The sequence below is a fragment of the Trichoplax adhaerens genome, genomic scaffold (genome assembly GCF_000150275.1).
Source record: "Trichoplax adhaerens TRIADscaffold_3 genomic scaffold, whole genome shotgun sequence".
NCBI classification, from domain to species: Eukaryota; Metazoa; Placozoa; class Uniplacotomia; order Trichoplacea; family Trichoplacidae; genus Trichoplax; species Trichoplax adhaerens.
The window spans coordinates 4,494,503-4,518,007 of record NW_002060945.1 but is presented as its reverse complement, the minus strand read 5'-3'; the positions used below and the strand labels follow the sequence as shown (position 1 = coordinate 4,518,007).

Sequence of the window (23,505 nt, the reverse complement as noted above, 5' to 3'; positions counted from 1 at the left end):
TAAAAATTATAAGAATCAAAATGACGCCATATCATATAGATTTTCTGTATCATTGTTCTAAAAGAATACTATAGTATATTGAGATTAAGTACAAATGCCCTGTTGTTGCTGAAAGTCAAAACAGCTTTTGGAGTCCAGCTACGCAGATATAGAAAGACACAATAGTATCTACTGATAGTTGAATCAATACCAGTTATAAATCAGTATAGAATAATTGGATTCGACAGTTTGATATTCATAAGATGTGCTGTACATCACGTTATATAGCTATAACTATTAAGCACCAAGACTAGGGCTGGTTATTATTTGATTTAATAATCATAATCCAATTGTATTTACGCGTATCTCGATAAACTACGTTTTCATATTGCTAATTGACGATATTTTATCCTATGTTGAATGACTACGTACAGTATTTGAATTAAAGTAATACCAATATATTATTTTACTGGATTATTATGCTTTTAGAAGCGACTGTGCCAGCGTCAAAGCGATGAAAATCATGTGCAACATATAGCTACTACTAGAAGTAATTACCATCTGGCCAATCCGACAAATCCTGCACCTGATTGGACTGGATCTCGGCGCGGCTCTTATTGCTTTCTTTGTTTGTGTGGCACTGGGGTAAGTAAAGATTGATGTTATATCCATATAGAATTATTTGCCATAGTGATAGTATAGTTTTTAGTTGGAACAAAGATGTAACGATCGATTTACCGGTGTTATGCATGCAATACCAATATTCAAAAATATTAATAGCAATATTAACGCTCTTTCTTTTATCATTTCTTTTGGTAACTGACTATGACTTCTTAGGGCCATCTCCAACACTTAAATATGATATAATTGTTGACTCTCAGTTGGACTAAACGCTGTATGATCATAGCAAATTATTACAACGTCAAATCTCTGATTCGTTATTTTTTTTATCAACTATTTACACTTATTTACAACAAAGTATATATATTATGCTGCATTCATTTGTACAGGAGTAAACTTGATTTTTCAACCGTTGTTAATATAATGCTATAAAGTGCAGTGCCTATCAAGTTCGCATAAAATCTAGTATTTTGTATATTACTTGAGATGAAGGTAACTTTGTTTTATAATATAAAATTCTTACACTGTAATAGCGCTAAAGTAATTATAATCATAAGGACGACGCAAAAATGGCCAAAAGTGGATCACTGGAATTTTTGTATCGGATCAGTTCTGCGATCTAGCTATCTGTAACGGTTTTAAAATAGTAGTTACATCTTTAAAATCCTTTCCTGCTACGCAAGACTCGTTACCATTACTTATTATACTTTAATTATGTTGTATGTACCGTATAAATAACGTGAAGCTTTATTGATTTTAGGAAATTTTTACTAAGTATGTGCATTTGGTTAAGACAACTCTAAATTCGACTTTTATGTAACTTTTAAATTACATATTTAAATCACTTGGAGCGGTATCATTCTGTGACGCTACTATTAGCCTTAAAATGCTCTACTACCTGCTTCTAAGTACAAAAGTTGGCTTAAATTGTTCTCGATGTGAACTAATTATAATAAAGATTAAAGATTATACAGCGTAGCCATGAATAAGTTGTACAAATTAACTGAAACTCAATAAAAGCTCAACTTATAACGTAGCAGCATTTTTAAATAGTAAATAATTATCCAGATGAGTAAATGAAATTTGCCATCCATTATATATTTAGCATTGACTTAGATTAGCTTAAACAATCGGTTATATTTTAAAACTATCCGTAAGCAAACAAGATAAACTATTTTGCAGCTTTAAAAACGATTTTATTTCCGCATTATTGTTCATAATTCTACCAGGTAAGACAGCACGTGATGTGAATAGTAGTCGGAATAATAAATATAAATTCTATATAAATTGAACTTTAACGAAAGTTAAGATATAATGTCATGGTGATACTTACTGTACTTCAAAGTAGAAATGTTCATTATAGACAAAATACGGCGTATACGATATACTGTCTTGTGTTCTAGACACTAAATAAATTGCTGTGCATTGTATATATATATAGGCTATATTTATAAACATACATTTTTGTTTATACCATATACAGCTTATGTGGCTATATATGTTGTCTTTTATCGTCTTGACAACTGATAATATCTATTGCATATCATACAGATAAAGACGATAATAATTAATATTTTTAAGAATATATGGTAAATATATCATCGCAACTTGCATTTTCAACCAAATATACTAATACAGTATTACGTGATAATTGCATTGCAGATAATCAACTTTTTGATCTAATTGAAAAAGACGAGCTATAAACCTAAATACTTAGATCTTGTGTCGAATATTTTTACTGTTAATAAAGTTCATTCATTACTTTTGAAATAACAATGAAGTGAACCAGTGATTCCGATGCTTAGAGAATTTCTGTACAATGAATCCTATAACTGATACAATGTGGATGTATATACTTTTCAATATTTTTGGCCACATAACGAGTAAATACAAGCCCTTCTTATCAATCTAAACTTATTTCAAAATCTCATCTAAGCTAACAGAAACTAGTAATTTGCAAAACAGTGATAAAGGATTCTCGGGAGGCTTGCTACTAAAGTGCAAAGTAATCAAGCATTTTATACACGCTATTTTTCAACTTGTATGAAAAGGCAATAGGAAATTAACAAGCTCAGCTATAGTCGATGAGGATTCTGATGGATCTATATCCGTAAATAACCAACAAGTATCAAAAAGTTGTGATACATCCTTTGTAACAAATCCAAAATGCTGCGAAGCTTGTAATTTTTTTGGATTTATATTATTTGTCGCTTGATTTAAGACATCAGATTGCCTACAGCATGATTCAAAGGAATGATAAATTATCAAGTATGTATAAAGATATAAGTGTTGCAAAAAATTACAAAATTTTATCTTCGTGTCGATATTACTTCATACCTTTTCTCGTTAGGATCAACTGCACAATAACTTATTGAGTGTATCGGGAAGAATAACCGAAGGAATTGTCTAAATTTCATAACGGTTGCAATTGTAAAATGAGAAATCTGTCATCGTTGCCATGTTTTACTTTATGCTACTTACATTTTGTTGACGTCTGTCAGAGTTACGCCCTCCAGTGATGCTTTAAAACTAACAGGAATCGGTTCATCACGTGATGAATAAGACATAAATTTGCTTATACACAAGTTTAAAGTCTCTGAATCGTTTACACGTTCGACATTTATTGACCCCAGATACATAACATTAAATGCTGTATAAAAAAACATAGCACAGTTAAGAAAATAAAAATGACTAGAAACACAAATATATATTTTATGCGATTTATTCTTAATGTATTTATAAATAGTAAACGTGCCGATTCCTTGATGGAGCCTTTCAGGCGTCCGCTCTATGTGACTTGGACTTCCATAATGTTTGAACTTCGACTCTATCACATTATTAGCTACAAAGTAGAACAGTTAAAAATAAAACTTAAATCGTAGAGATGATGATATGTTTCCAAATTACAGTCATCGAATATTACTAATCTAAATTCCGTACCTGATTCAGGTCTTGATAATTTGCATGGAAGAGCTAAACTGGTCAGTGTATGCTGCTGTATGAGAGCCGATAAGCTGCCTATAGTTATACGGTAAATCCAAAATATATCTCATGTATAAATATTTAATGAATTCTTTATTACTTTTCAAATTAAACAATGAAATTCAATGACATTATCTACTACTAACAGAAGGCAGGCTCGTTGTCGTATCCTTTTATTTGTACACCAAGTTCCACAGGCTCAATTAAGAAATGCTCTGTTTTGTTGAAACCTAACAAGATAATACAAAAACTGTTGTAATATATTTGGAAACATATAAAATGAAACATTATATACTTGTGCATTTATGTGAGCCCTTACAAGTGTATTACTTAGTTACTAGTTGTTGGATTTAATTACTTTAAAGACAGTATATATCTTATCATTACCTGATTTTATCGCTAAGTCAAAGGCATCCTTAAAACTCGTGCTATCACGGACAACAAACGAACCTATCGAAGATGAACCTAGGATATCCGTGACTAAAATGGCAAGACATACAGAATGTAAATGAAATATGAAAACAACAACTTTTCCGGTGTTAGTAATTGATCATGAAACAAGTTTTTAAAGGTTAATTGCTAAGCGATCCATATAAGTACTAAATTGCATAAGTGAACTGGAAAAGAGCTCATTAACATTCCTACCCTCTTTTTGGCTCAACGTTGGTTTGTACCAGTTCAACGCATTTTTCACGAGCATCGACATATCTTGTGTATCCAGTATATTATCAGTTTTAGATTTCTGACTCCAAACAATTGGTAACGAAATTGCTGCAATAGCAGAAATAACATTTAAAATATTCCTGGCATAGTGGTTTCAGGAAATGATTAAGAACAAATGAAATCTGCTAGAAAACTTACCTCTAGATCTGGATCGATTATTTTCTTGTTCTATCCTAGGAAGATCTACAAATTCTACATTGAGTTCTCTTAGCAAATTATTCATACTATGTGAAGAATTTTCACGATGATCTCGTTCATTTAATTGCGAAGTATTCAGTTGATTCTTATTATTGTGCACATCATTTTTCATTTCATAATCAAATCTATCGGACGATCTTATTGACCGATCTTCGGTTAGTTGGTTGTCATTCTTTGTTGATGCCTTTTTATTATTATTATCGTCTGTCATCATTTTCTCCAACTTGTATTGCTCACTACCATAGGAGTTATCAACTCCATCACTGATGTTATAATTTATATCACCCGATTTAGAACGCACCAAATCATTATTGGAAAGAGATCTATCTAGTTCAGTAACAGGTTCTGATAGCGAATTGCTCCAATTTGAACTGTTCTCTCCACAAACAAAGCTACCACTGTGTCTATTTGATACAAAGATAAAATTGGACGTAAAGGATGGCCAGATTATTAAGAACTAAAATTAAAACTTTTCTAACTAACCTTTTCGAATCGCTGCTATTTATTTGAGCTATCGGGCTATATGGAGAGTTCCAAATTGGCAGTGAGTATAAGTGATCGTAGCCATCGCTTGAAATCGCATCTGATTGTGAATGTTGTCCGTGCGAAAAACTACTTGATGAACTTCTAGTACTTTGGTCAGCACTTTCATCAACCAGAAAAGGATTATTTGGGTTGTACGTCGTCGTGGCTGCGGAAAAGCCATCTGGAAAATAAAATGGCTTAGTGCTATCGAGTGTGCCTGTGTCTTCTATTTTATCATAATTGCGGCGAAATGGGTTAATATTTCGTTTGGTAACCGATCCAGATATCATGGACAATCCAGTTTCGTTCAAAAGATTAGACTGGAATTGGCGATGATTAAATAACCTATTATCTGAATTCACATCTTTTACATGTGTAGACGCAGAAATAGTGTTATTATTGTCATTGCTAATCGAAGTCCGAGATGGTTTCAAAGGCTCGCTTGAACACGATTGCAAAACAGCAGCTACGTGAGCATCGCTCTAGAATTGCAAACATTTAAAACAACATTTTAGAGGTTACATAATGCGTATTACTAGTCTAATATGAACTTGATTACCATACGAATTAAAATCAATAGTTGTCTATAAAGAATATCAACTATTGCAGAAAATTGTAACGAATATAAGGCAGCTGATATTTTTGATAAATTTAGGGTAAAGTCTATACAATAAATCCCTTTTTCTTCATGACAAAAGTATCATCTTATTTAAGTTGTTAAACCTGCATGCATAATTGACAAGTTTAACATGATTGCGTGGTCATTTTCAATACTTAAGCTATGGAACTGGTTATAAATATTGCACTGCTATTAAGGGTAATGTAAGCCGTAGTGAGATCCTTCGTATATCTAGTTAGTATTGTAACGATCCACTATTCTGGATTTTATTCTGAAGACTAACAGTTTCTGAAAACGAATCGATATTTGGCTCTTCGAACGAGATTAAGCGCTCAATTTCATTCTTTATTGCAATTTCACTGTTGGTATTTTCTGAAAATTTAAGCAGAACCTTAATAATAATAAATCCGTACCTATATTGTAAAAACTAATATGGCAATAACTTACCTTCACTATTAGCTGATTTCGAATTTTGGTCGATATCTTATATTATAGTCAAAAAACCGTAGCAGAAATAACAAACGTACGTGTAATTCAGTAACACATTTCATAGGTGTAATATATTCTAATATTTAAATATACTGTATTTTTATTATGCTTACCTGTACCTTCTTCGTGAGAGATTCCGAGAGAATATAATAACGAATTTCTTTTATTGCTGTCATCATTGGGTGCATCTATTGTTAATTATTATAAAATAGCCATACGTAAATAGTAAAGAATTTTGCAAGCAGAAAAGTTATAGATCATGATTAGGTACGCAATGGCGTTCCCAAAAGTAAAAAATTTCAGCACCAGTTTCAGAGATATCTGACGGGACTAGATTAAATTCAACTTTTATGTTACTGGCAAATCTTTTGTCTTTGCGCGCATCGTCTAATTCATGCTTTCCTAACACCAATGGAAATTTTGAAAGCATTGCAGTGTGGAATTGACATCTAAAAATTATTTCTGGACTTGCACGTGATTTTCGATGATAACAGCGGACCTGTTATTCCAAGAAATCATATTAACGAGAAATTAGAATACAACCACTTTATATACTTTGTACTTATGTCTAAACTGGCCACTAATACGGTACTCAGTAGCGCGAACTAAATCAATGCTAGCACTTACAATAACATCACCGAACAGTTTAAAATTATGAGGAAAGTTAAAACGAATTGTCGTATCCCTTTCTGTAATAATCCTATTAAAGAAATGCAGTATTCACAGCCTTAAAGTTCTAAGTCACTTATTCCAAATTGTCGTTAGTAAACCAGTGGCAATTATGAATATAGAATATTATCTTCCTTACTGAGTTTCAGTCTCGTACGGGTGTTCGGAATGGTTGTCCATGATAGTAACATAAGGGCGACAGCCTATATTAGAGTAAGTATTGTTAAGAATTAAAATTGCCAGCTGTAAGTTTATGAATTATTGATTAAGTTTACTACCTTTATGTTCGTAATTTGGCACACCATGGATAACTACTTGTCGCAAATAGACAGGGCTGCCATAACAATAAAAATGTATGATTATATAGTATCTCATCAACAGTAGTCAGCAAGATACCCTAATACTGCGAGATAATTGTAATTTACAAAACATCGCAATACTAAAAGCTATACAAAAACTTTCAAAGCTAATCAAAAATGTTTCTCTTTAAGCAAGGCTAGTTAGCCATGGTATCATTTGATTTAATTTGCTTTTACTTACCTTTTATGCAGGTTCATTTTTCCAGAAATAAAATCATGAAAGTAGCCAACATATCTTGAATAAAGCAAGAGAAAAGATTACAATTAACAGTTTTAATGTAAAGAAATATTTGGCAATAAATCCGGATGCATTATTGAAAGTTGCTTTACCGCCAAAGATAGAAAAAATTTTACCTAATTTGGGACGGCTGAGTTACACCACCATTTTTATTATGGAATCGTTTCATCTTGAAAACTTCCAAAGCAGCTTCAGGCCTGTATTAATAAAGATGGATATCGTTGGAATGTAGACATATTCGATAAAAGAAAGAGTGATTGTATCTAAGGTGATTATTTTGCTATATTTATTGAGTACAATATGTTAACTACTAGGCCGTAATTGATCCTTACGTTGAGCAAACTTTGGAATACTGCAAGTAAGCAGCTATAACGACACCAGTTCTTCCTTTACCACCCTGTTCAATATAGTTATATAATAACGACTTATATTAACATTGTATAGCATCAGTATTTTACGAAGCCAAACGATGCCAAATTCTATGAAATGTTTATCCATTAACTTAACATAAATGGCTTGATTTATGCTAAATGTATGTATAGCTGTGCTACAAAATATGTACAAGACATAGACGGGATAATGAGTACAATAGATTACTTTGCAATGTACAACAACCACGTTTTCATCATCAGATTCTAGCCACGATTTCATGGATTTACAAATGCTGTAAAAAGCATCAAACTTACGTTAATTGTACTAAAATAAGCTATACATAAATAGCATTATTGTTATGATCTGTAAAGAGTCAAAAGTATGTAATTCTTAATGAGTAACAATAAAGAGCTGACCTGCATAATCTCTCTAAAGGCGGAGCTGTATGATCAGGCCAACCAAATTCTAAGACTTGGTTGTCAAACTTATTAAAATCATAAGTTTCAGTGGATAGATTGAATACGATATACTTCTTCCCATGTTTGTGATTAAGTAATCCGACAACATCTTCAATTTTATTACGATATAAGGCATGGATTCCTTCACCAGGTATTGACATGACTATTTTGGTTTTACAAGTACAAGGTTATATAATTTTAATTACTAGGCATCTAACTGCATTTAGGTTGTATAATAGCTTTAATCATTTTAAATTTAAAATCAATAAGCACTCATAAGAGGCCTAGCACGTAAAAACACTCGTTGTTACTATTGGAGGTAAGATGTACAGTAAATTTAGACATTGGATTATCTCGTCACTTACCAATAATTCTGTCCGTAATATAAGTTAAATCTAAGTCATATGAATCACCAATGTATCTATATTTTCCCCTAATTCAATAATAAAATTTGATCCTTACGAAATCATACGATACAACCTAAATTGCAATACTGTAGTTATTTTTTTTTACTATTTATTGTGAAATTATTTGAGATAACTCTATTTTTAATTACAATCCGCTCAACGCTACTGCAATTCACGCTTAGCATTGCTTACCTGGCTATAATGCGTCTAATAAGATTTGAGACACTTTTCGGAGGAGGAAGAGTCTTGTATACGAGTAAATAACATTGTTAGTTTTCGCAATTATCAATATAGAGTAAAGGTTATCTGTAGATTGATCGACCGATTTGTATCGTTCGTATGCAGTAATCTATTGACAATAAAACAAATGAGCAATCATAGTGGAATATTATTTCAATTTATAAATTAAACTTAAAGGATCGCATGGATGGTACAGCAAAGATTACCGGTAGTATTGATTGATTTTGGGTACGTCTATTGCATCCAAAGTAAATTGCACAGAATCAGTCAAAGAAGGTTTGCATCATTGTACGCAGTGGGTATGCAACAATCTACTGTAGTGCGTCATTACTAGATTTGCAAATAATTTGAACGAATACTACAAATGTTGAAGGATTGAGTAAACGTAGTCAGGATGGCAAAATGGCGCGTACATTCTACTGTAATTGAATGCATGCTTGTAACTTTTGAAAAGCTCTTGCTAAAGTACAGTACTAGCTCAAAAAAGTAATAACACCCATCGAAGGGCATTGATGACAGTAAAATAATAGCAAATCAATACGAGTAGAGTATAGAGTCATAATCAGATTCTATTCTATCGATGATTGCAACACAGTTCAGTAAAAACTGTGTTTTATTTCCTACAACGATTGAATTATTCTATTGTGATAACGTTCATTCTACTGTGCTAATTGATGTTAAGGAATAATATTGGTTTTTAAAATATTATTACAATGTAAAGTAAAGCCTAATTCAAGATATACCGATAAACTGGATGACTTCAAATGTTAAGCCTCATTAGGCAGTAAAAGGAAATGGATGTAAGACTCATATAACACGCGTGGCTCAAGTAGAGCGTTTTTATAGTGGTGAACACTTGTATGAACGTGGCATGCACTTGAGAAGTGGGACATGATTGAAATCCTAACTGTGATTTCATGTTAGGTCCTTAGCATTGCAAAGTAATAAAACGATAACACATGGATAAGATCGTTGGAAATGATTACCACCAAATAAAAGAGATGGCAATTGGGTGTCATTGAAATAGAATAGAATCAGTGAGAAGCATTCAAAGCAGTTGCAGGATAATGTAACTATGGCTATTTGGCGGAGACGTTACGAAAATAAGGCATGCTGTTTTGGGTCAAGTATAGTCACAAAACTACAGTAGTATATCCCACCAACTGAATCCAATGTCAGATTGATGTCTTCCTTAACGATCACAGAATAACTACCAAGTTTTAACGCTATGAAACTTAGAATAAAATCGATATACATAACGTTTATGCACGATGCATTGAATTTGAAAGACGCCTATCGTAGCAACTAAAGCTAGGGAAATATCCAGTCGATTATTGATATAGCAAGATCGCTGACGCTTTCTAAGTATTTTATAATATCCTGCTAAATACAGCACTGTACTTTGGACAATCGACGGCTAAGCCTCCAACTAAACTATAACTTATGATTGGATTGTATTCTGGTGACTATACATACAGTACACTGAAAGAGGATGATTTTAATGCATTAGTTGAATACTACTTGGAATTGGTTGGAAGGGTACTTTGCGGAAGCTATTTCAATTACCTGAGATTGTTGTTCTTCTCCTGTAGAGGAGTGTGTGACATCGATTAAATCATCGTCATTATCGCTAGGTGTTGCTGATACTTGGATTTCTGGATGGATCGATTCAAAGTGCCAAAGTAAATGATCAATGGTGTCAAATCGTGACAAGCATTCCGGGCAAATAATGCCTTCAATAGGATCATTGCTGGTTGCGTTCTCCATTGGGTTGACAGAGGCCAACAGGTTATCAGGAGGATCTCAACTTTTCATCGGAGCAGCTATAATCTTTTTCTCGATTAGTATGAATTCACCATTGCAAATAGTCTCGTTTTAGTCACTAATGATACCTAGAAATGACACGACTACAACCTGGGCAGATTACTTGCACTATGGATATGATCAATCTCGTTGCAATGGATGTTTTCCGGTTTTAATAACGTTATTGGATGATATTTAAGTGTCCCTAAATAAAATGACAGCAAGTTTTCCTTGCTGTAGTACAGTACAATTGTCGTGGAGAAAGCTACAGTACTACTACAGTACAGTACAGTACTGTACTGTACAGGGTTACAAAACCTTCATTTTTACTTTGTACTGTAGCGTCTCGCGTGCTTTAATTCATAATTACGACGAAAGTAAACGCCGTACGTGAATTTTAATGATAGATTCGTGTAAATGAACTCTTTCTCTATCGACTGATATGAAATTTGTCAAAAAAATAAAAATAAATTTAGATCCATCTATTTGCACAAAAATCATAGAAATTAGCCCGTCCACACTGTACTGTAGCTAATTTGTATTACTTGTTATACTGTACTGTACAGTACACTGACTCTGATCAATCGCTATTTTCCATGGCACTCTTCGTTTAAAAATCAAAGTAGGATTTCCTTCAAATTCCTGTATAATATTTATACTGTATATACCCGTAGAACATATAGAATTGATCTACTTTGGGCCTAACAGACTACTGTACTATACTGTTTGTGATGTGGATTAGAGACCCTCCTCTAAGGATCTCTAGTGTGGATCATAGTCTGCTTTATTTAGCGTACGGCAAATCCCCCTCTTCTGACTACTGTACACTCCGTGTACAGTGTACTCGTGCGCAAAATCTTTGCTTACTGTTCTACACTCAAATGTACAGTAACTGTGCCATATCGATTCCAAGTTCTCCCACTTGGCGAGTCTGTTACAGTACAGTCTAAATTAATTCTTTCTTATCGTTCGATAGAAAATTTGTTCAAGAAGCACAACAGTTGTATATATTTTCACATTAATCACTGAAAATTTCCCGTCCACACTGGTTGTACAATGTACAACTGTCTTTCAACAGTACTGTCATTCATTTGTCAAGAACGAATACAAGAGACTTTCTCTTTCCTTATTCTAATACAGCAGAACCCTCAATCTGTACACTGTGCGCAGTCACTATATTGTACAGTACAGCAAGGAAAATCAATAACCTACTAGGGTGATTATTTTCCTTGATAAATGACAGCGTCAATCTAATTATAAAATCTGCAGGAATTCCCTCATAAAACTTATACCATTGAATTTAGGTGTACAAGCATATACAAATTTATTTTTTGATTTTGCTATCCAAAATAATTGACTTTGGTGTACTGTACAGTACAAATACCAAGGACTTCTCAAACAGTGTATTTGTCTCAGGATTCCCTGATAGTATCTGCCGAAAACTTGACGGACAGACAAACCATGGCAGTGAACGATGACTTCCTTCCTTTTCCACTCGTCATTCAGGAATGTACACACAAAAAGTAAATGAGAAAATTCTACTAAGTTAATACGCCAACTACTATTTTTGACTGGACATTTTAATTGCCCTGGGCTAGTGCACAGTACGATGTACCGTGAACGATGACAGTTTAGTAAAATGACCAATAAAATGATCGGTCCACTCAATTTCCAGCTACTCATAAACTTGTCCCATCCCGCTCAGTCACTCGGCTAACATGATATCGATGCATTACTACTCAATTTACATGATATATGTTGCTGACTAGTACAGTATATGTCTACAGATGCTCAAAGGCTGTACTCAATATTACAAATATACGCTGTAGAACAGTCAACGCTCTTTACATCAATATAAAATAAAACAGATTTAATCAAATCGCTAGCTTCCGTTATGTTCTCTATCGCGATACTAGGTCAATCACGCAATAATTCCTAGACATTACCAGTCTATCATACATAACAGCTTCGTCTGGACTAACCAGGAGCAAAGGCAATTGTAACGTCTTGCGGAAGATTTTGCCAAAAACGAAATGGCACCGAATCGTAAAGATTACAATGAAAATAGAAGTTGTTCCATTATTCGCAATGATCATATGAGCACATTATTCTTATAATTATTATCGCTTCTCTCTGTCACTTAATTACCTCAGTTTGCGCAGTATCCTCAAGAGATTGTACTTTAGAATGCAAGCTAAGGAAGCACATCATACAACAAAGTGTTATAATAATTTAAAAGCAATCTTACTTTGAGAACTAGTACCATCTCTGCAATAGCTTATCGAACAGTTAGTTACAAGAGATAATGAGCATTTTGGATAATTATAAGGGAATAAATTTGTGCTCAAGTATCCACGACAGTATAGTTATGGCTTAAGGTTTCCATTTGCGGATAAAAATAAATAATGTTACAACCCTTTAGCAAGCATTATTCAACTCAAACATGACGCCAATCATTTATTTTTATACAGTCAACTTAGCAGTACATTGCAAATTGTTCGATTTAGCTGCGACATGAATGTATTTGTAGGGCCTTTTACGAGTATAAATTTGAAGTCGTATTCACAACATTAAGGTTAATATTGGTATACAATTATAATCATCACTTGTGCAATATACACACACAACCATAGATACGAGTATTGCTTTCCTTGTTGATTTAATTTCAACTGAATTCGAGGAAATTTCCTCTATTTCCACCATTCAAAAGGCTGCTTTTTTCAGGGTTTAGAGGTAAATCCGTTGTAAACTACGCGAATCTATCTTAATTTCGTATAGATCCATGGACATGATTTGGGAAATACCGGCATGTCTTATTTGTATGGAACATAATTTCCACGATATGCTTTACTAGCCAGTATAAGCCCGGTAGCCGGGTATTTTTGCAGAAAACGTGTGAATCTATTACTTGACATAAAAATATCTACAGTATGTATATGGCATTTATGTTCACAACCCGCGTAGCCGAGCATTATCGCCCAAACTTTCAAGTAGCTTTTCACGCTGCTTGACTATAGAGTTAGCAGTTTAGAGCTTTAAAACTTTTTTATCAAAGTTCTTTCGGCGTTTTAAAGTCGACGAGGAATATCGACGCTTAATGCTGATTTCAGAGGTATGCATAGTTTTCTCCTCCTATTCTTCGTTTGGCCGTGATGGTATTACATAAAAATCGGCTTCTACTTTCTGTATACAGTATATCGTGACATATATATTTATGGGCTTGTCATACCGTCAATCTATTGGTAGCATCGGTTTATCGAGAGTCGATTTATTTATAGTTGTTCAGGCCCTGGCGCCTGGCTATACCTCAACTGTCACGTTATTACAATTCACAAGTATTACTCAGTTTCTAGCAGTGATTGATATTCCTGCTATTCGATTTGATTTTATTATTTAGGTAGTTTGGAAATTCTTCTTTACAATGCCTGCATTGCAAAGTATTGCTAATCTAATCTCGTTACAACCTGTGCGTCGATCCTCCTGCAACAATCCACCCATTACTTCGCAAATTTGTGATAGATGCATGTGTAAGTCATGAGTTCAACTGATGATCGCTCTTGTTTTAATTTCCGATTTTTTGTACAGTAATGTATTGCTTGATGAATATATTATAAATTTGGAAGGCAAGAGGAAAGGGAGAGGTGGCTCTCCGATTTCACTAGCTTGAATATAGTATTACTTGATCGTCGTTGTTATGACGACATTCATGTTGGATAATAATAACTTGTGCATGTCGCGAGCTGGCTGACTGACCAGAGTTGTTTACCTTATTTACACACTCACTGCAGCGTGCAATGCAACACGAGACATTCTGTACTGTACGTACTGTACTGTACTGGATATTTGCTGAGTCAATGGAAAGAATATTGCCAGCGTAAAAAATTCTTACAGTACAGTACAGTACTGTACTGTACTGTACTGTACAGTATATTTTTTATGGAGAATTACAGATTTACAGGTCATGCAGTACAGTACAGTACATACCCTATCATACAGTATACTGTACTGTACAGTACAGCACTCGTAATATGAATACAGTACAGTATGAATATCGTAGACTCTACGTACAGTACAGTACAGTACTGTAGAAACTCCATGAATTTCTACTACAGTACAGTACAGTACAGTACTACTGTACACTGTACTGTATGAATGTACTGTATGAATGTACTGTACCGTTCAAATATGCATACTGTACTGTACGCATGTACAGTACTGTACATGCGTACAGTAACACGGCTAACAGTCTCACTTCGCACTTCAACAGAAGCGTGAAAAACTCGTGACTTTCATGGGTTTGAGGATGCTGCGCAGAAACACAGTACGCAATTGAATAATGAACAGCGTGATGATGAAACAATTCTCCACAAGCAAGTCATGCTAAAAGCGGATGACTTGTGCTCCAATGCATTGTTTACAGCGGCGTCAACGATCAATATAAAGTGAAGTCAGACCATTGCTGGCGTCATTCTGGTATACGGTCGCTTGTCCTCTTTCCCGCATTCCACGTAAGTAGTTCTGGATGCAAAACAACTTTTTACTGACATAATTGGCAATTTAGACTTTAATTTCTTTAAGCTATTGCTATTTTATGCGATAAAGATGAAATGGAGAAGTGGTATAGCGTTGATTGCAAAGTTTCATACTGTAATAATGTCTTTGTTGTGGTGAAAAAGACTCCCGATTGCTACAGTAGTGGACAATATCAATACAAGCAGTTGATCACCTTTACCTTGTGGAGCGGATACTGTAGTTGTGAAAATTAACTTGGATTACTTTGTATCATTTGCTAGTTCTTCATGTCAGATAGCTATAGTGCCATCATTGTATGAAGCTTAGTAACTAAACAAGTAGAAAAGTGAATATAATATCATTTGAAATTAGTACCAGTATGCCTGCAATTTTACCAGAAACTTTACATGGCCATTTTTTCTCATCAACTTTTCATCTCTCGTAAAAATAGGACAATTGATACAGTACCAATCATGAAGACTCTTAGTGTTTTCCTAGCCATCTGCTTGGCTGTAGTTTCTGCAATCCCTTTGAAAGACCCATCTTGGGAAGCCTGGAAGTCATTCCATGGAAAAAAATATCATAATCAAGGCGAAGATGACTTCCGTCACTACGTCTTTTTGCAAAACATCAAAACCATTGCCGCTCACAATGCCAAAAGTACATTTAAAATGGCTATCAACGAATTTTCCGATTTGGTTAGTAGTATTTATAATAACATGTGAACATCACTTTCACCTAGCAGGGTTAGTATTATTCTTACGATTACCTTCTCTATTTAGACGAGGAAAGAGTTTGTCAAAACTTACAATGGCTATCGTTTAAGCATGAAGAAATCCACAAATAAGCCATCCACTTTTATGGCCCCATTAAATACCAATATGCCAACTGAAGTCGATTGGCGTAAAGAAGGCTATGTTACCCCTATTAAAAATCAAGGTAGATGTGGCTCGTGCTGGGCTTTCAGTACTACTGGCTCATTAGAAGGACAACATTTCAGGAAAACAGGCAAATTGGTCTCCCTTAGCGAACAAAATCTTATCGATTGCTCTGCAGCTGAAGGAAATGATGGGTAAGTAGCTCGCTATGATTTGCTACACTCCGTTGCGATATTTTCTTTGAAGATCGTTTGATGCGCCTACTTAAAATGACTATGTTTGAAATCGTATCTATATATTTGATTTGAACGGACTTAATGTAGATAGTAGTGTCGTTTCTAATCCATAATTTTCCCGGAAAGTAAATTGTAAAATTCCTGAACCTTCAAAACAAACACAATACAGTATCAATATTTCAGTCCTGCATAAATAACATTATTCACGTTATGTCGCAGATGCGGAGGTGGATTTATGGATGACGCATTCGAATATATCAAGCTCAATAACGGTATCGATACTGAGGCTAGTTACCCATATGAGGGCCGGGTAAGAACTGCTATGAATATTACCTATGATCAGATATTGTAAACTTATTATCTTGAAATCGCAACCTGAATTAGCCTAACTCTACCGTTTTCCATTGCTGTGCTCGCATAGGATGATATTTGCAGATATAAGAAAACTAACAAAGGCGCCATAGATACTGGCTATATGGATATCAAACAATATAGTGAAGACGATCTCAAAGCTGCCGTTGCTACTGTCGGACCTATCTCTGTTGCTATTGATGCCAGCCACAAATCATTCCACATGTATCACACTGGAGTTTATCACGAACCTGAATGCAGCCAAACTGTATTAGAGTATGTATAAGCTACTAGCATTAAATGATTATTACATACTCTTCGTAGTATTATTAATGTACTTTTACGGTGACGACAACAATTGACGTTCTCTTTCGTTCTTTAGTCACGGTGTCTTGGTTGTTGGATACGGTACCGAAAATGGCGAAGATTACTGGCTTGTCAAGAACAGGTTTGTCACAAATTGCAACTTTATAATTTATTACCAACACGGGTCAAAATATGCTTAAGTAATTGGATCCAATTTATTTTCTAATAGCTGGGGTACCGATTGGGGAATGAATGGTTACATCAAAATGTCTCGTAACAGAAGCAACAACTGTGGTATTGCTACAAATGCTAGCTACCCTCTTATCTAAACATGCTACAATTCGCAATTTTCACATTATTAATAACGCATACTAACAACCATCATGCAGCGATGCTATTTACCGTGCGACTATGAAATCGAATGTTTATGTAGTAATAATTATTAAAGATGTGCAATTGTATTGTATATTGCTATCATCTCTACTTAAAAAGAAATATTGTAGATATTTTAAGCGATCCCTGATTTTGTTGACCTAAAATATATTGCAAATAAAATTTCAAAAATATCTTCTCTACTTTTGAAGTTATTTCTTGGCTTTATACAAATAAAGTAGCTGTCATTATAAGTAATTACAGTTGAGATTTGCTGATAGGCGTATCTAATTCAAACGTAAGTTGTAGATAGTGTTTTTATGCAAGTTTTTGTTCCCACTTAAAGATATTATCGTGGAACTACTGTACAGTTAATATGCTTTGCAGGATATCATATACTGTACTGTATGAAAATAATTAGTGATAGTTATCATGATGTGCTTGCCAATGATATTTTACTGGCTTTGTATCATTTTATCCGGTTGCATGATGGCTGATTGATGAGGCACATTCAATAATTTCAAGTTACGAAGCTTAAATACTGTAAAAGTGGACGGTAATGAAATAGATACCAAAATTGAATCTACGACAGTACAGTAGATTCATGAATGCAATTAAATATCAAAATCTTAGGATTTTGGGATGCTGTTTGTATAGTTTTATAAACCTCTTATTACAACAGTCGATTTATACTTACGGATATTTTACAGATTACTTAAGACTATAGTTGTCACTCGTAGATCGTACAGTATTGTTTACTAGAGATAGTACTGTAGTTAGCTAAACATTTTTACAACTTGTTATTAGCAGCTCGATAAAGTATTCAGTTCGACCATACTCCAATTAAGTCGATTATCCCTAATTAACAGGTCAGTCTTGCTGTATCAGCTGCAAAGAAAGCATATAAAATTTGCCGCAAATTGCAAGTTTTAATATCAAGCCAAAGATAAATGAATTGATAACTATCATTATTATAATATACTGTACATGTATAAGTAGTGCATTAATTCCTTCTATACCAGTGAGCGCTGCAAGTCATGAAGTGTGCAAATCGAAAACTTTTAATAGTTGTATTTGCGGTTTTATACGAAGTTATGAAATAATTTATCCTGAATTCCCAGCTAATACACAGATAGACGTGATTATATACGTAAGCTACCGCACTCCAGTAATAGCTTTTTTGATAAAATGTAAGATAACTGACCATAAGGTCTCAATCTCTATCTAGTCTACAAAGATTTATAGTTCTTTATACATTACAGAAGTTGATAAGAAGTTATAATAGAACTTAACGATATACTATAATAAACAGTTGAAGTGTTCAATATTATGCGCGAAATATAACCGTAAAAATTACCAAAAAATTGCAACTTGTACAATAACCCAATGGATAATCTACACTCTACCAATCGCTAATTTATGTGTTAGGAATATTTAATCTTTAGAACATACAGAATAGAGATCTATATAAAAGGAAATAGGATCAGTATTTCTGATTCCTTCTTGTTTAATTATAAACCTAATTCGTAACGCTTTGTGAATTTAATCTATACGCAATTTATATTTCCAAAAAGAGACGATCAATTATTTTCAAGAGTCTCTACTTTCTGGTGACGGTTCAACATGGAACATTCTTTAAAACTAATTTTCATAGAATGGAGTAGCGTACCCTTAAGATTTTACTCCACAAACATATACTATCTTACCGGATTTACACAAGAAGATCGTATACGTATAGTAATAAATGCGTAAACGTACAAGATATTAATTCTTGCTGTACATTAGAAGAAGCAATAGTCATGCTACCTTGAAATAGCATTTTTGGTAATGGAAAATGCACTACTTTACAATAATTAACTGCCAAACCAACCATCTAAAATCTATATGGATCTTCCGTTCGGCCGAATTTAAACGTTAAAGCGCTACATAAGATAAGAATATACCAATGTCAGTTCTTGATACTGCTTTAAATAGTGTCATTAATTATTGTTCAGAAAGTGTTTAATTTCATATTACCTGAAAAACAGCAGAACATTTTGGAGGAAGACAGCAACACCGGGCCATACATCTTTTGCATCTAACAAGAGTAAGACGATGCATTTAGTATCAGACTATGACAAAAGTGATACTAGTTAAAGATCAACTTTTACATTCCGAAATATGTGACACGTCGCGTAAAGCATAACTACGAATACAATCTTGAAACTCGTGTACTGTAATATTGACAGTATGAATACATTTATGACTTACGGGGGACAACATAAGAGGCAAATAAAATCCATCCAGATGATATTAAACCTCCAAAAAGGCATCCAAATCCAAAGATGAACCATATACGTGAACCTAAGATATAATTAGATAATTTAGGAACGAGTATATTACGTCAATTTAAGATTACTGTACAGTGTACATATACGTATTTTGATAGCGTTTCGCAAGCATGATATTCAAAGGAATAGGCATAGATCTACAACGGGAGCTTAGTCCAATTTTTGGTCTAACAAATACTTATCTAGCAAAACAGTACTACTTATTGCGTTAAAGGCAGTTTCTGTAAGTTCTGAATTGTTTGTTGCCGTATAGTTTTACACTATTTAATTCCTTGTACCTACGATACTATAAAGCTATCGCATTGCAAAATATACAACAGCTGAGACACTATTCAGAAAATTTATCTTTATAGCGTACTACCGCAATACTAGGTATTAAAATAGGTCACATGTTAACAAATCCGTTGGACATAGCTTTTGATAAGCATTAATTTTCTGGCGATTTCAAATTATGAGCTAGCAATCTTACCCGTCTGTCCTAAACATCCACCAGAATAAGCATCTCCGTGCAACTGTCCAGTCGAAATAGCATTGATCCTTTTATGATATTTTATATAATAGTAGATCATATAGTTAGCTTAATGACTAATTCACTAAATAAGTGATATAGTATAATAGCTAATCGCTTCATACTACATTTAAGACTTCAATCATATACTACAGTCAGTATAGATCATATAGAATAGAGTTAAGATGTCTGAGTTCTGACTAAAGAAATGATCTAGACGCGTATCGTCTTGGTTGCAATTTCTGCTTCCGCATATAATAAACTAATATCGAAAACTAGGGAAAATCCTAATTGAGTACTTCTATTTAAAGTGCAAGACGGACATATAAAACGTGCAACAGTAATCCTACTATACATGGCAATACACTGCATTAGCCGTATCAAAAATACCTAGATATTATACACGTATACGAGAATTTAGATCAATAGCGCCTAAATACTGCAGTATATGATACTAGCATATTTTAAGCAGCATCACATTCTGTTCTAATTATATCATTATAGATTGGATACCGAAACTTACATAAGCAATCCGACCATAGAAACTATCCCACAAACACAAAATGCTGGATTGAATTGGTCTGTGGTGGCAGCGTCAATAAAAACCCACCATCCGGCGGCTCCCTATATGATCCATACAATTAGATAATAGCTGTAAATTGCACAGTATAGATTATAGATAATTGCATAAGGTACTGATAATAATTATTTCGATGCTATCTACATTTCAGTATCTAAAGTAGTGTATAAAACGTTAAACTACTGCCTTGGTGATCACAGCTAAATTACTATCACAGCAAAGCTTCAATTTAATAAAGGCAATGTTTCATATGGAAAGTTGTTCCATCTACAAGCATAGACTACATTTTAATACCGTAAGATTAATCTTATGAAAATAAATCGTATCTATCATTTTACGCTTCGCATACTCAAGTTCTACTTTTCATATTGGATAAAGAATGAACCCATATTGGCCTATATTCCAGAACTTGACGTAAATAAGCGATACGCACACGAGTATACGTTAAACTCTGGATTGTTTATAAAGTTTTTCGTTCTTTCCGGTTATACACTTTCGTTAAACAGAGGTTGAGATTGATAGAGGATTTTTATAGTTATAGCTAATACGATATACGTGTATATGTACTCGTGCAGTGTTACCGCATTATAATATCCATGCACTACTGCCTGTAGTTCCAATCCAACTCGTACTGACTCAGGTATATCGTGTTCAGTTGCATTGTCGTAGTAAATTAATTATCAGAGATTTCTATCCAATTCTCTAGGCTCCAAAATGTACAATATCGTGCTTTTATTTATATCGACTTTATAATTAGTAAAATAATCGTGATAAGATTATATTAGTGTACAGTATATGGTATAACCTCACATTACAGTACATTGATAATTGAAGGGCATCTATTAGACAGAACTTAATGGCCTAATTTCTATGGTAATGTCGATAACAGAAAAATTGCTATTCAATACAGTATACTGTAGTACTGTAATAATGTGAATTATGAGCCCGCGTCCCAGACTTTATCGGATTACATCAAACTGACTATCCAATTTCGTAGGTTCGCCCTTCCAGTTGTAATAATTGCATTATCATCAATACGGTCTACAGTACATTGATCAGGACAAAACGTATCAAAAAATAAAGAATTCTCTTGACGGCCAATGAATAAAAATATGTAATGTTATATCACGTAGAAACAAGACCGATAATTCTAATTTAAGTAAGTACCAAGTCAACATCTACGAACTATCAAGACGGTACCATATTCCATATATTGTCCATATATGTCCACCGTCATCATCCATGCAAGGTTAACATACTGTAAATATAGCTTCATAATATCCTATTTTTGATAGCATCATCTTCGACACTATTGCCACTCGACCGTATGATGAGTATTTTTGTTGGAAAAAGGAGAAAAATGACTACAGTATTGGCAATGTTGATAATATGTTATCGTCATATACTTGAATCAAGTTGTCAAGGTTCAGATTTATAAACTAACAAAATTGGAAATAGAATTTTTCATATCTGGTACCAGGCACTCATTGACTGTAGTTGGTACGGCCAAAGCAATGTTTGTACTGAGTATAAAGTATGGAGAATAAAATTACCTCATCTACTTACTACGTACAGTGTACAACAGCTATTTTCTAATCGAGCGAGTATGTTGATCGTTGCAACTACTCTATATCCTTACCAAAACTCCTGCAATCGAAGCAGCGATGGGATTCCTATATTCGCCAATATCACATTCAATACATCTAATATCATCTAGACAGCCACTCATTTTCCTTTTTTTAGTCGCTTTCTAATAACACTAAGCTGGAAATAAGAATTTGAATATTGTCAATTTTTTATTTGTTAATTTACAGTTGACTTTACACAATAATGATAGCGGTTAAAGTACTGTACTGTACAGTGTACAGTACGGTTAAAAGTTAACATTCTGCTGGGCTGAGGATCGTACTGTACACTGTACAGTAGCGAAAGTACTGTAGAGTAAGTACTGTAGAATTCCTATTATTAGTACAGTATACTGTATTACGTACTGTACTGTACTGTACTGCGTCTTCTTCATTGGAATTAGTATTGTAGCATTAGTACTGTAGAATGTCTGTTCTTTGACCTCGAATGAGGTCACTGTCTGAAATCGATGCTAAACCACCCTATTAAACCTACTCAGTTTGGTCCAGTTGAATGTGTAGATACGACATGTAGCTAATATGGTACAATCTACAACCAAATGGGATAATTTATTTATTTACTCCATTAAATTGATTGGACCCTGTATAGGATTGAATGCTGTAAAATAGTCAATCCACCCTCATCCTATCAAAAGAGATACTTTACTCCATTCGATTCATTCATTTTACGGCGTATAGGATTGAACGCTGCAAAGTAATCAATTCATCCTCGTTATATCAAATCGAGATTGATATTGTTTGCATCCTATACTACTCCATTGTACACTTAATGTACAGTACAGCAGTCAATTGTCGGCGTCTAATTGTCCTAGACCCACTATGCGGTACAACGATAGCAATAATAGCATGAGTCAGAGACGTAACATGTTTCTATAGAGTAAGGGACTAACTTTGGCCAGGAATATACCATGAATACCAATTAAGGTTAAAGTACTTTGTATGAAAAAAACGTGGAAAAATGCAAGTTTGAGTAGTCTTTGGCATTACTCAAAGAAAAACCATTACCCTCGTCATCCTCTATTTGCAAGTCCTAGCTGCAGTGCAGGGTCAACCTTGACATTCACAGCCACCTTAAGAAACTGCAAACCATGGTTGAGGGCGACA

General features: G+C 34.0%; 3 protein-coding genes across 3 annotated transcripts; 1 reads left to right on the top strand and 2 right to left on the bottom strand.

The window, feature by feature from the left end:
* Positions 1-2,634: 2,634 nt before the first annotated feature.
* TRIADDRAFT_54505 (uncharacterized protein) lies at positions 2,635-10,646 on the bottom strand (the record flags this gene model as incomplete). The annotated part of the gene is made up of 23 exons (XM_002110430.1): positions 2,635-2,833; positions 3,082-3,250; positions 3,541-3,618; positions 3,729-3,812; positions 3,970-4,062; positions 4,228-4,353; positions 4,444-4,907; positions 4,987-5,510; positions 5,931-6,019; positions 6,095-6,130; positions 6,250-6,324; positions 6,443-6,635; positions 6,764-6,836; positions 6,945-7,008; positions 7,084-7,139; positions 7,346-7,399; positions 7,519-7,599; positions 7,735-7,799; positions 8,000-8,066; positions 8,191-8,395; positions 8,598-8,665; positions 8,832-8,884; positions 10,446-10,646. The coding sequence occupies 23 exons, from the start codon at positions 10,644-10,646 to the stop codon at positions 2,635-2,637; spliced, it is 3,117 nt and encodes a 1,038-aa protein (XP_002110466.1).
* A 5,012-nt stretch (positions 10,647-15,658) lies between these two features.
* TRIADDRAFT_35658 (expressed hypothetical protein) lies at positions 15,659-17,540 on the top strand. Its single transcript, XM_002110969.1, has 6 exons — positions 15,659-15,892; positions 15,977-16,266; positions 16,528-16,618; positions 16,730-16,935; positions 17,042-17,107; positions 17,195-17,540. The coding sequence occupies exons 1-6, from the start codon at positions 15,668-15,670 to the stop codon at positions 17,292-17,294; spliced, it is 978 nt and encodes a 325-aa protein (XP_002111005.1). The 5' UTR covers positions 15,659-15,667; the 3' UTR covers positions 17,295-17,540.
* Positions 17,541-19,210: 1,670 nt separating this feature from the next.
* On the bottom strand, positions 19,211-22,484 carry TRIADDRAFT_54503 (uncharacterized protein; the record flags this gene model as incomplete). The annotated part of the gene is made up of 6 exons (XM_002110429.1): positions 19,211-19,259; positions 19,354-19,414; positions 19,588-19,680; positions 20,137-20,204; positions 20,699-20,799; positions 22,395-22,484. The coding sequence occupies 6 exons, from the start codon at positions 22,482-22,484 to the stop codon at positions 19,211-19,213; spliced, it is 462 nt and encodes a 153-aa protein (XP_002110465.1).
* Positions 22,485-23,505: the final 1,021 nt, after the last annotated feature.

Bases quoted from the DNA above. Each gene is read 5' to 3' on its own strand.
- TRIADDRAFT_35658 (XM_002110969.1), top strand. From the start codon at position 15,668: ATGAAGACTCTTAGTGTTTTCCTAGCCATCTGCTTGGCTGTAGTTTCT. The intron at 16,619-16,729 runs GTAAGAACTGCT...GTGCTCGCATAG, and splicing joins GTTACCCATATGAGGGCCGG to GATGATATTTGCAGATATAA. The intron at 17,108-17,194 runs GTTTGTCACAAA...ATTTTCTAATAG, and splicing joins TACTGGCTTGTCAAGAACAG to CTGGGGTACCGATTGGGGAA.